The sequence below is a fragment of the Pelobates fuscus genome, chromosome 6, assembly GCF_036172605.1.
Source record: "Pelobates fuscus isolate aPelFus1 chromosome 6, aPelFus1.pri, whole genome shotgun sequence".
Taxonomy (NCBI): Eukaryota; Metazoa; Chordata; class Amphibia; order Anura; family Pelobatidae; genus Pelobates; species Pelobates fuscus.
The window spans coordinates 211,964,969-211,977,540 of NC_086322.1; the positions used below are offsets into that span (position 1 = coordinate 211,964,969).

A 12,572-nucleotide genomic window follows, 5' to 3' on the forward strand; every position below is an offset into this window, starting at 1 on the left:
AGTGCGACTCATCATATGAAAAAAATAAGGATGTATACCAATGGTACAGTACGTATGTAAAAGTAGGATAAGTAAATAATATTTGACCTACTTACATTTGCTAGAGCAATGACCTGCTCTAGTGTATGGAGCTTTAGGTGGAACAATCCCCACCTAGGGATATATGTAGATCAGGAACAGCAGAGTGATGGTGAGAGTATAAGGAGCTCAAGAGTGACTGGGTATTAAAACAGAATTTATAGTTCTTTTTACTCTATAGTTCACTTTTAAATAGTTTTATTTATTCTGTTTATTAATAAAGATTCTGTTTTAATACCCAGTCACTCTTGAGCTCCTTATACGCTCACCATCACTCTGCTGTTCCTGATCTACATATATCCCTAGGTGGGGATTGTTCCATCTAAAGCTCCATACACTAGAGCAGGTCATTGCTCTAGCAAATGTAAGTAGGTCAAATATTATTTACTTATCCTACTTTTACATACGTACTATACCATTGGTATACATCCTTATTTTTTTCATATGATGAATCGCACTACCTTGGGAATCTGATACCAGCAAAAAAGAAATCCTTAGACGGGGATTGTTCCGTCCAGGCTCCTAAAATAGACTTTTTTCATCTCTGGAAAATGTGAGTGCCCCTTTGGAATATATCTTTATAACCATATTATTCATAACATACTGCACTATCATTGTACTTTTATTTCCCTTTTTTTTTAAGAGTAAGACACATAATTGCGAAATCTGCTGCTACCTGTGTATGTATGATTTTATTATAATAATTCTTAGCGCTGTCCACCTAATTTACTTGCTTGTTTTGTTCTATTGTTCACAAGGCAAAAGGAACTCCTTGATGGAGAATAGCTGCTTTATTGGATAGAGAGCACTTATCACTTTTTTCACTATATGTTTTCAGTTTGGCTACCCTGGCATTACATTTAAAATACATTACTTAATCCAATAATTCTGTCAAAAGACTCTGTATGTCTTTCAATGATAGTTTTTAAACCCTTCTTCTTAATCATACACTTGTTTCTTTCTTTCTAGTGGCATCATATCTGATCTTTTCCCAGGTGTTTTAATCCCTGAACATGACTATGGCACTCTGCAGTCAACAATCATAGACACAATGTTAGCGCGAGGCTTGCAGCCAGTGCCCAGTATGGTTCGTAATGTTATACAGTTTTTTGAAACCATGATTGTTAGACATGGAGTCATGTTGGTTGGACCAACAGGTGGTGGCAAAACAACAGTTTATCAAATTCTGGCTGATGCAATTACCACTTTATATAAGGCAGGTGAAACACACCACTTTTACCAGCTTGTTAAAACATATGTGTTAAACCCCAAATCAATTACCATGGGTGAATTATACGGAGAAGTAAACAGTCTGACTTTTGAATGGAAAGATGGTCTGATGGCACTGAGTGTCCGTTCAGCAGTTAATGATACCTCAAAGGACCATAAATGGATTGTCTGTGATGGCCCTGTCGATGCACTGTGGATTGAAAACATGAACACTGTGTTGGATGATAACAAGATGCTCTGCTTGGCAAATAGTGAGAGGATCAAGTTCACACCACAAATACACATGGTGTTTGAGGTAAACATTTATAGTTTACAATAATAGTTGTTTTTTTAAATAATACTTTAAAGTTGGTTGACTTCACCATTTTATGTCTCCAGATGATTACAGTACTTCCTTCCTAATTCGTTGCTCTTTAATGATCATTGTTTGGTGTACAAGAAAAGCTTAAATTGTGCTCTGGTTTTAAACAAAATTATCAGCAAATGTCACATACTAAATTATAGTAATGGCCTTATTATATATATATACAAGAAAATTATTTTGCACTCCACTTACTAAGGTGTAGATGCCTGGTGCTTGTCAGCAAATTATATAGAAACAGCAAAATGATAGCACTCTCAGGACTTCAAAAATAAAATTAAACTTAACTTTTAATGTCCAAGGTTAAAGATCTACATCATACAAAAACTGGTGTCAAAGGGCAGACGGTCACTATTACATATTACCCCACTAGTAACAAATGGTGCCCAGTGGAAGTCTTCGATCAATACCTTTTCACCTTTTTGAGCTTAAGTGGGCTAGTGGAGAATGCTAAGTTCTATTAGCCTTGGCCAGCATCCTCTGCATTTCAGTCAGCCTCCTATACGGAATTGCAGAGCTGCAGGAACAATTATAGAGGGTGTAAAACTCAGTTCTGTCCCAATTCGTCTTGTGCCTGTGTGTAAGGCTACCCAGGAAGTGGAAGTGATTCCTTCCCATTTGCCCACTAACTGGCTCTCACAAAGGATATATTTTGCAATAGGAGCAGGGGCAACACTGAGTGATACACACTACATAACAGTAACTAATATCAATCACAGGAGGCTGACTGGACTTTGCAAATACCCTTAAAAATGCACTTGCCTGTACTATAAACGCCCCTTTTTGTCTATCCTTAAAATTTAATTCCTAAAACCTAATAAACTTTTTTTAGTCCCATACTTAAGCACTCAAAGCCTAAATGTGAAGAAAACAACCCCTTTACCCATTGGTGTATCCTGGTTTTGTGCTGCCCTAGGCAGGACAAAACCCATGCACCCCCCCCTCACACACTCACACACTAACAGAATGACACACACACTAACAGACACACTCACACACACACTAACAGACACACTCACACTCACTAACAGACAGCCATATTCACACTCACACACACACACTAACAGACAGACATATACACACACACACAGACACACACACTCACTCACTAACACACACACACTAACAGACACACACTCAAACTCACTAACAGACAGACATATACACACACACTCACTCACATTAACACATTTTTTTTATTTATCCCCCCAGCCTCCTTACCTTTGGGAATGCTGGGGGGGTTCTCTTTCTCCCTGGGGGTCCAGTGGCTGCTGGGCGGCACTGGCGGGCGGGCGGCTGGCAAGGGAGCACTTCCCCTGAGCTGTCTGCTCAGCTCCCTCGAGCGCCGCAGAGTGAGGCTGGGAGCCGGAATATGACATCATATTCCGGCTCCCAGCCTCACTCTGCGGTGCGCGAGGGAGCTGAGCAGACAGCTCAGGGGGGAGCTCTCCCTCGCCAGCCGCCCGCCCGCGTTGCCCGCCAGCCTAGCATGTCAGTTAGCCGCGAGGCTAACAAGGCATTTGCACTGGGCATTTTGCTGCCCCCTGGAAAATGCCGCCCAAGGCAAATGCCTTGTTTGCCTCGCGGCTAAAACGTCCCTGCCTTTACCTCAATTGTAGGTTTAACGCCTCTTAAAAACAAACCACCCCATGTATCCCAATGCTAAATTTAAAACCACTCTAAACCTAAACTCAAAAATCTTAAATATCCCTGTGACCAATTGATGAATTTAACTGTGGAATTTTTTATCCTCATAACACCAAGCCTTCCAACTGTTCCAATTTTGTCAGTACTGTCCCAATTTCAGGGCCCTGTTCTACCGTCAGAACTATGTTCCCTGGTTTCTGCTTTTGGGGATACAGGGGAATTGTCCCCTGAAAGCGTAGCCTGGATGTACCATTAAACATGCTTGTGCAGCATTCTCTGTGTGATCCACCATTAGTGGACAATCCTGCTCGACTGCCAGTCAGTCTAGCATGCTTTTAGACTATGCAGACTTGCATATTCTTTGGGTGGACCTGTGCCACAAGTGACTTGGTTCACCTTAGAATTCTGTGCAGGCACTCAACACTCAATCAAAATTAGCATGTCTAGTTGTTTATCTGTAATTCTTTATTTCACCAATAACTTTTATTTTTTTTAACTTTGCACTCTATTTTTGTGTGTAAACATTCTTCAGGTGCAAGACTTAAAGGTAGCATCTCCAGCCACTGTAAGTCGCTGTGGAATGGTTTACATTGATTCAGAAGAACTAAAATGGATGCCATATGTCAAAACTTGGATAGCTGGTCTTTCAGACAATGTAAGTACATTAAATAATACAGAAGTATGTATATAATACAAAAGAACAATCACTTTTTGCCCTTAAAACAAAAAGATAAATATATAACACTTATCTTAGTAGACAGAGGTGACAGCTTCCTCCAGGGATATCCCAACAATAATCCCTCCAATATAGAATAGATATATGCAAAATGAGGATACAGCTGTAGATCTACAAAGAATAAAATAAAATAATAGTGCAACACTGTATGATAAAATATGAGTGCGCTAAATAGAATAGAACTCACAAGATTGATGAATGGTTTACGCCCAATGGTGCCTCCCCTGATGTCATTGGGGGGCGTGATTACTGCTCCTGCTCCAAGGAAGGTGAAGTACGACTCAGGAAGTGGAGTAAAAAAGTATTTCTTCTTTATTTAAAAAGATTAAAAGTATAAGTATACAAAATAAGCTGTTATAGTACCAGGTCCTACGCGTTTCGTCCAAATGGACTTCCTCAGGGACCTCCTGGTATATAGATAGGTAACAGCAATAACACAAATACAAATGAACAAGCCTTGAACAATTTGTATTTGTTTTATTGCTGTTACCTATCTATATACCAGGAGGTCCCTGAGGAAGTCCATTTGGACGAAACGCGTAGGACCTGGTACTATAACAGCTTGTTTTGTATACTTATACTTTTAATCTTTTTAAATAAAGAAGAAAAATTTTTTACTCCACTTCCTGAGTCGTACTTCACCTTCCTTGGAGCAGGAGCAGTGTTCATGCCCCCAATGATATCAGGGGAGGAATCCTTGGGCGCAAACCATTCATCAGTCTTGTGAGTTCTATTCTATTTAGCGCACTCATATTTTATCATACAGTGTTGCACTATTGTTTTATTTTATTCTTTGTAGATCTACAGCTGTATCCTCATTTTGCATATATCTATTAAATAATACAGTCCTCAGTGAGTTTAAGATGTTGACTAATTTCATATTTTTGTGACAGATTTATTGACACTTTCACATGGCTCATATAGCCCGCTATATTAAATCATGAAATAGTAACAATTATTTGCTTATTTTGTCAATAAATATACAGAGGACACAGAAGGTTTAACACAGATGTTTGATCCAAAATATCTATTCTGTACATAATTTGTTGTTATTTTAATGATATATCCGCTTTCTGACAAATACAAAGGTAATGTCTCTCTGATAATTATCCTTTAAATGTTACATCTGCTTTTGACACTGCAGATCACTTAAAGCCTTGTAAAAAGCTATTTTCCAGGAATGAGAATGACAGAATAGTTGTATCATGCCATACCTACCTAATCATTGCTTCTCCACAATTGCATCATATTTCCTTATGTACCCTGTTCTGCATGAACAAGTCCTAGATCGTCTACTCTTCTTCCTCTTCTCCCTTTAACTACTTATAGAATTAGAAAAAAATTATTGGGTTTTAAACATGACTTATCGATTGAAGATACACAAATATATATTTCTTCTTCTCTTTTAATCTTTTTCTGTCTATACCATCTCTCCAGTAATCTGTCAGCCTTCCTATCATCTAATACTCTCACTTACCATTACTATGACCCCAACTCTCCATCCAACTACCGCCCTATATCGCTACTGCAATTTGTCTCCAAGATTCTTGAGAGAGTTGTGTATGCGAGATTGACAGACTTCCTCGAATCCAACTCTCTGCTTGACCTGCTTCAGTCTGGATTCTGCGCTTATCACTCTGTTGAAACAGCTGTGACGAAAGTATCCAACAATTTAATTGCTGCTAAATCTCACGGCCATTACTCTATCCTAATTCTCCTTGATCTTTCTGCTGCCTTTGACACTGCTGATCATCTTCTCATACTCCATAATCTCGGTCTACGAGATATTGCTCTCTCCTGGTGCTTCTCCTACCTCTCCCAGTAATTTTTCAGTGTTTCTATCTCTGGCTCTGCCTCTTCTCCCTAACCCCTCTCTGTTCGCGTTCCCCAATGTTCTGTCTTTGGTCCCCTCCTGTTCTCCATTTATACTGCCACCCTTGGTAAACTCATCTTCTCCTTTGGCTTCCATTATCATTTATATGCAGATGACACACAAACCTACCTGTCCTCTCTTGATCTCTCTCTGCCCATCTTGACTCGTGTCTCTGACTGTCTCTCCGCGATTTCCAACTGGATGGCTGCTCAATTCCTTAAACTCAACCTGTCCAAAACAGAACTTCTGGTCTTTCATCCCTCAAGTGCTGCTACTCCCATGTCTGTCTCCCTCCAAGTCAACAGCACCACCATCACCTCTACCTCGCAGGCTTGCTGCATAGGTGTCCTCTTTGACTCCAACCTCTCCTTCACCCCTCATGTCCAGTCGATCGCCAATTCATGCCATTTCCATCTCAAAAACATAGCTTGCATCCGCCCCTATTTAACACCAGACGCAGCTAAGGTACTGGTTCATGCCATTGTTCTTTCTCGCCTTGACTACTGCAATCCCCTTCTCAGTGATCTTAAGTGTTCCCAGATTGCACCGCTGCAATCTATAATTAATGCAGCCAAGAGGCTTATTTTTCTGTCCGCCCACACCTCCCACGCATCCCCCCCTGTCAGTTCCTACATTGGCTTCCAGTTAGATATAGGGCTCAATTTATGATTCTGGTGCATGTTTACAAGTCCTTACATAATGCTACTCCAAGCTACCTATCCTCCCTAATACACAAGCAGAAGACCTATGTCTATCCTCTGTCCATAGCCCTACATCAGATGCTTGCCTCCAAGACTTCCCTTCTCTGTTAGACTTTCACCCAGTCTCCACTCCTTCAAAAAATCTTTGAAAACACAGGAAAGCATATCATTTTAACTGTTAGCGGGTTTTCATCCTCCCCTCCCCCGACTCCTCTCCTGCAACTGTCCAAAATAACCCAAGTTCTCAGTGAATACTTTTCTAGCAACCTATTTCATTACCCCTACTTATACCCTTTGTGTCAGTATACCCCACTCCCTCTAGCATGTAAGCTCATTGAGCATTGCCCTCAACCCCTCTGCGCTACAGAATTTACTGGCCCTATTATTATAAAATAATAATAATAATAATCACCTAACCTGACTGAAATGCTCTTTATTTATGACTCTACTCTACTTCAACATGTAAATACCTTAGCAGTCCTGCTACCTATAGAATATCAACATTTGTCTGAAAGAAGAATTGGCTGACTTTTATATAATTGGGCTATTTTGTCTTAAAATTGTCTATTCCCTGGTAAAAGTCAATTTAACCCCTTAACGACGAGTGACGGACGAGGTCCGTCACTCTGGGGATTGCCTTAACGACGAGTGACGGACCTCGTCCGTCACCCGTTAAAATTAACCCCAGATCGCCGCAATCGCGGCGATCGTGGGGTTAATGGTGCTCCGGTCTGCCTCTGCATTAGAGGCAGACCGGGAGCACCGGATCGGGCTGTCAGAGTACATGTGCCCGCTCTGACAGCATGCCAGAGCGGGCACATGTGCTCTCTATACTCACCTCCGCCTCCCTGCACTTCCTGGTTCTGTGTGAAGTGCAGGGAGCCGGATCTTCAGTGATCCTGCCCCCTGGTGACAAAACAATAAAGTTAAATTAAAATCCCCCCCCCCCTTACCCATTTTAATATAAAATTAACCCCTTCCCTGCCAATTGATCACTGACTACAGTGATCAATTGGCAGGGATTACATTTTACTATGATCTGATTTTTTTTTAACCCCTGAGGGTTAATTATTATTTTTTTTAACCCTCAGGGGTTAAATTTATTTTATTAATTAATTAAAAAAATTTAAAGTTATAAATTTAGCTAGCTGGGGAGGGTGGAAGTTAGTGGGGAATTGGGGGATTTAGTATTAGGCTAACTAGGGGTTAACGTTAAAAAAAGTTTAAAAATAAGCTTTAAAAAGTTAAAAAATTAAGTTAAAAAAAAGTTTTAATAACGTTTAAGTAAAAAATGTAAAAAAATAAACCCTTTTCCCAGTCCAAATAAAAATTAACCCCTTCCCTGTCAGTCGATCACTGCCTACAGTGATCAAAATACAGATCACAGTATTATACTGTGATCTAATTTTTTTTTAACCCCTGACGATTAACTTTTATTTATTTTTTAACCCTCAGGGGTTAAATTTATTTAATTAACTAATTTAAATATTGTATAATTAAATATTTTGCTAGCTGGGGTGGGTGGGAGTTATGGGAAAATGGGGAATTTACTGTTAGTGCTGCTTACTGCTAGTTAGGGGTTAACGTAAAAAAAAAGCTTAGAAAAATTTTAAATCTGTAAAAAAAAGTTTTACGAAAGTTTAGGAAACTTTAAAAAAATTAATAAGCAAAACAAAAGTTTAAAAAATAGTTTTAAAAAGTAAAAAAAGTTTTAAAAAGTAAAAAAATAAATTTAATAACGCTCATTACCACTACACCTGGTACAAGCTAGCGGAAAAATGATCCCACGCTAAGGTTCAAAATATGCCTTTTAAAATACCCTGGGATGTCTTCTTTAAGAAATGGTATGGATTTATGGGGTATTTGGTTTATATAGCCTGGTAAAATACTCTAAAATGGGACATGGGCACAGCGTAAAAATGTAAAGTTTGAAAAAAAATGGAATGGCTGTGTCCCAAATGTGCCCCTCCGATGTCCACATATACCTGGCAAAGGTACATACGGGGGTATTTTTGTACTCAGCAGACATAGCTGAGCAACATATGAAGTATTATACAGTGGTAGTACACATAAGGTTTGCAAAATATACTGTGCAAACTCACTTTGTGTGTCAAAAAGGCAGAAAAAACGCTTATTACCACTACACCTGGTACAAGCTAGCGGAAAAATGATCCCACGCTAAGGTTCAAAATATGCCTTTTGAAATACCCTGGGATGTCTTCTTTAAGAAATGGTATGGCTTTATGGGGTATTTGGATTATATAGCCTGGTAAAATACTCTAAAATGGGACATGGGCACAGCGTAAAAATTGAAAGTTGGAAAAAAAAATGGAATGGCTGTGTCCCAAATGTGCCCCTCCGATGTCCACATATACCTGGCAAAGGTACATACGGGGGTGTTTTTGTACTCAGCAGACATAGCTGAGCAACATATGAAGTATTATACAGTGGTAGTACACATATGGTTTGCAAAATATACTGTGCAAACTCACTTTGTGTGTCAAAAAGGCAGAAAAAAACGCTTATTACCACTACACCTGGTACACGCTAGCGGAAAAATGATCCCACGCTAAGGTTCAAAATATGCCTTTTGAAATACCCTGGGGTGTCTACTTTAAGAAATGGTAGGCCTTTGTGGGGTAGTTTGAATTTAAAACCTGCGAAGATGCTTGGAAATTGCACCTAGGCCCGGCGTCAAAATTCAAAGTTCGGTAAAAACTGATATGGCTTGGTCTCCTATATGGCACTGTAGCTTCACGAAATAGTGCCATAGACATACAATGGGGGTGTCCTTTTACTCAGAAGACTTAGCTGAGCATAATTTGGGGGGTTTGAGCTTAGTGGCACATATGAAATATACAAAATGCCCAGCAAAAATGCAATCCGTATGTAAAAAATGCACAAAATTATTTTTTACCACATACTTTGGCATGTAATGGTAAAAAAATGGGGGCATGTTAAGGCACAATATGCACCTTATGACATACCCTGGGGTGTCTACTTTTACAAATGGTAGGCCTTTGTGGGTTTTTTTTGAACAGTCAAACTTTTATAATACCCCAAATGGAAGCATAGGCTCATTAAATCCGTCTCTCAAAATTCTACTGTGAATACTGAAAAGGACAGGTCTCCTATATGGCACTGTAGCTTCACGAAATAGTGCCATAGACATACAATGGGGGTGTCCTTTTACTCAGAAGACTTAGCTGAGCATAATTTGGGGGGTTTGAACTTAGTGGCACATATGAAATATACAAAATGCCCAGCAAAAATGCAATCCGTATGTAAAAAATGCACAAAATTATTTTTTACCACATACTTTGGCATGTAATGGTAAAAAAATGGGGGCATGTTAAGGCACAATATGCACCTTATGACATACCCTGGGGTGTCTACTTTTACAAATGGTAGGCCTTTGTGGGTTTTTTTTGAACAGTCAAACTGTTATAATACCCCAAATGGAAGCATAGGCTCATTAAATCCGTCTCTCAAAATTCTACTGTGAATACTGAAAAGGACAGGTCTCCTATATGGCACTGTAGCTTCACGAAATAGTGCCAAAGACATACAATGGGGGTACCGTTGTACTCAGCAGAAGTAACTGAACACATAATAAAACTTTGTACAGGAATAGCACACACCAACTTTACAAAATACACATGAGAAGTTCTTTGTTATAAGTTTGTGTGCGAAAACCCCAAAAAAACACAATTTTACTCCAATATTTAGCAGAGGTTGGCGGTAAAATGGCTACGTAGAAAGTGTCAAAACAACCTTAGGTAAATAGCCTGTGGTGTCTACTTTATATAAATATATACTTTTGTGTGGCAATTTTGTTTTCTTTTATGGCTATTAGGCTTACAAGACAAACATACCAAATTCTAAAATCGCTCCACATAAAAAGTGTATTTTACTCCTTGTGCTTTGTGACCAGGGCCGCCATCAGGGCATGACAACCATAACAGTTGTCATGGGCCCGGCGGCCCTGGGGGGCCCGGCCGCCCGGGCCCCAGTGTGGGGCCCATCGGGTGGCCCACACACTTAGGGCCACCCGATGAGCCCCCTCCTTCAGGGGCCCGGTCAGCGCTATGGGCGTTGTATAGCGCGACCGGGCCCCTTTAAAAAAAAAAAAAGCAGCCGCAAGTGCTGCTGGGAGGAAGTGCTCACTTCCTCCCAGCTCACTCCGCGCGGGAGGAGCGCGCCCGCCCGCCCGCCCAGCCGTAAAGAGGGAGAGCCCAGCAATGAAGAGGGAGCAGCGCCGACTCCCATCATCCCCAGCCACCCTCCTGCAAAGAAAAGGTAAGAGACAGGAGGGTGGCTGGAAAATGAGCTGTGTGTGTGCATGTATGTATGTATGTATGTATGTCTGTCTGTGTCTGTATCTGTATGCATGTATGTGTATGTCTGTCTGTCTGCATGTATGTGTATGTATGTATGTATGTGTGTCTGTATGTATGTCTGTGTGTCTGTATGCATGTATGTGTATGTGTGTCTGTCTGTCTGTATGTATGTCTGTATGCATGTATGTGTGTCTGTCTGTCTATCTGTGTGTCTGTATGCATGTTTGTGTATGTCTGTCTGTATGCATGTATGTGTATGTCTGTCTGTATGCATGTGTATGTATGTCTGTGTGTCTGTATGCATGTATGTGTATGTCTGTATGTATGTATGCATGTGTTTCTGTATGCATGTCTGTGTATGTATGTCTGTCTGTATGCATGTATGTCTGTCTGTCTGTATGTGTATGTCTGTATGCATGTATGTCTATGTATGTATGTCTGTCTGGATGCATGCATGTCTGTCTGTGTGTCTATGTCTGTCTGTATGCGTGTATGTCTGCATGTCTGTATGCATGTATGTCTATGTATGTATGTCTGTCTGGATGCATGCATGTCTGTCTGTATGTCTCTGTCTGTCTGTCTGTCTGTATGCGTGTATGTCTGTCTGTATGCGTGTATGTCTGTCTGTATGCATGTATGTCTGTGTGTCTGGATGCATGTATGTGTATGTATGTATGTCTGTCTGTGTATGTATGTCTGTCTGCATGCATTTATGTCTGTCCGTATGTCTATGTGTGTATGTATGTATGTCTGTGTGTATGTCTATGTATGTATGTCTGTCTGTATGTATGTATATGTCTGTATGAATGTATGTATGTATGTCTGGATGCATGTCTGTGTGTATGTCTATGTCTGTCTGACTGCATGCATGTATGTCTACGTATGTATGTCTGTCTATGTATGTTTGTGTATGTCTGTATGCATACATGTATGTCTGTATGCATGTATGTATGTCTATGTATGTGTATATGTATGTCTGTATGTCATTATATATGTATATATGTATGTCTGTATGTCAGTATGAATGTATGTCTGCATATTATTATGAACGTAGGTCTGTGTGTATGTGTGTATGGATGTCTGTATGCATGTATGTCTGTCAGTATGTCTGTCAGTATGTCTGTATATATGCATGTATGTCAGTCTGTATGTCTGTATGCCATTATGAATGTATGTGTGTATGGATGTCAGTGTCTGTATGTATGAATGTGTGTGTGTGTGTGTGTGTGTGTATGTATGTATGTATGTCGGTGTCTGTATGTATGTGTGTCTGTCTGTCACTATGTATGCCTGTGTGTATGTCTCAGTATGTGTGTGTCAGTATGTATGCCTGTATGCGTGTATGTCTGTTTCAGTATGTGTGTCTGTTAGTATGTATCAGTGTGTGCGTTTGTGTCTGTGTGTGGACCCAGTGAGCGGTATTTGGAGGCGGGCCCCAGGGGGCCCAGACCCTGAGCTGAGTTAGGGGCCCCAAAATTTCTGGTGGCGGCCCTGTTTGTGACCTGTAACTACCAAAAAAAAACTGAAAATCCCAGACACATTATATATTCTGTAATTCAGAACAACTAAATGAATTTATTTTTAATTACTTTCCTTAACCTGCACT

The 12,572-nt window shown here is 40.2% G+C and overlaps 1 protein-coding gene across 1 annotated transcript in view; it reads left to right on the top strand.

The window, feature by feature from the left end:
* Window positions 1–12,572, top strand: part of DNAH6 (dynein axonemal heavy chain 6) — a 257,043-nt gene that overhangs the window by 91,242 nt on the left and 153,229 nt on the right. Inside the window, exons 34-35 of the mRNA XM_063458711.1 lie at window positions 1,048–1,603; window positions 3,849–3,971. Coding sequence (XP_063314781.1) covers window positions 1,048–1,603; window positions 3,849–3,971 — 679 coding nt within the window. The remainder of the gene's footprint in view (window positions 1–1,047; window positions 1,604–3,848; window positions 3,972–12,572) is intronic.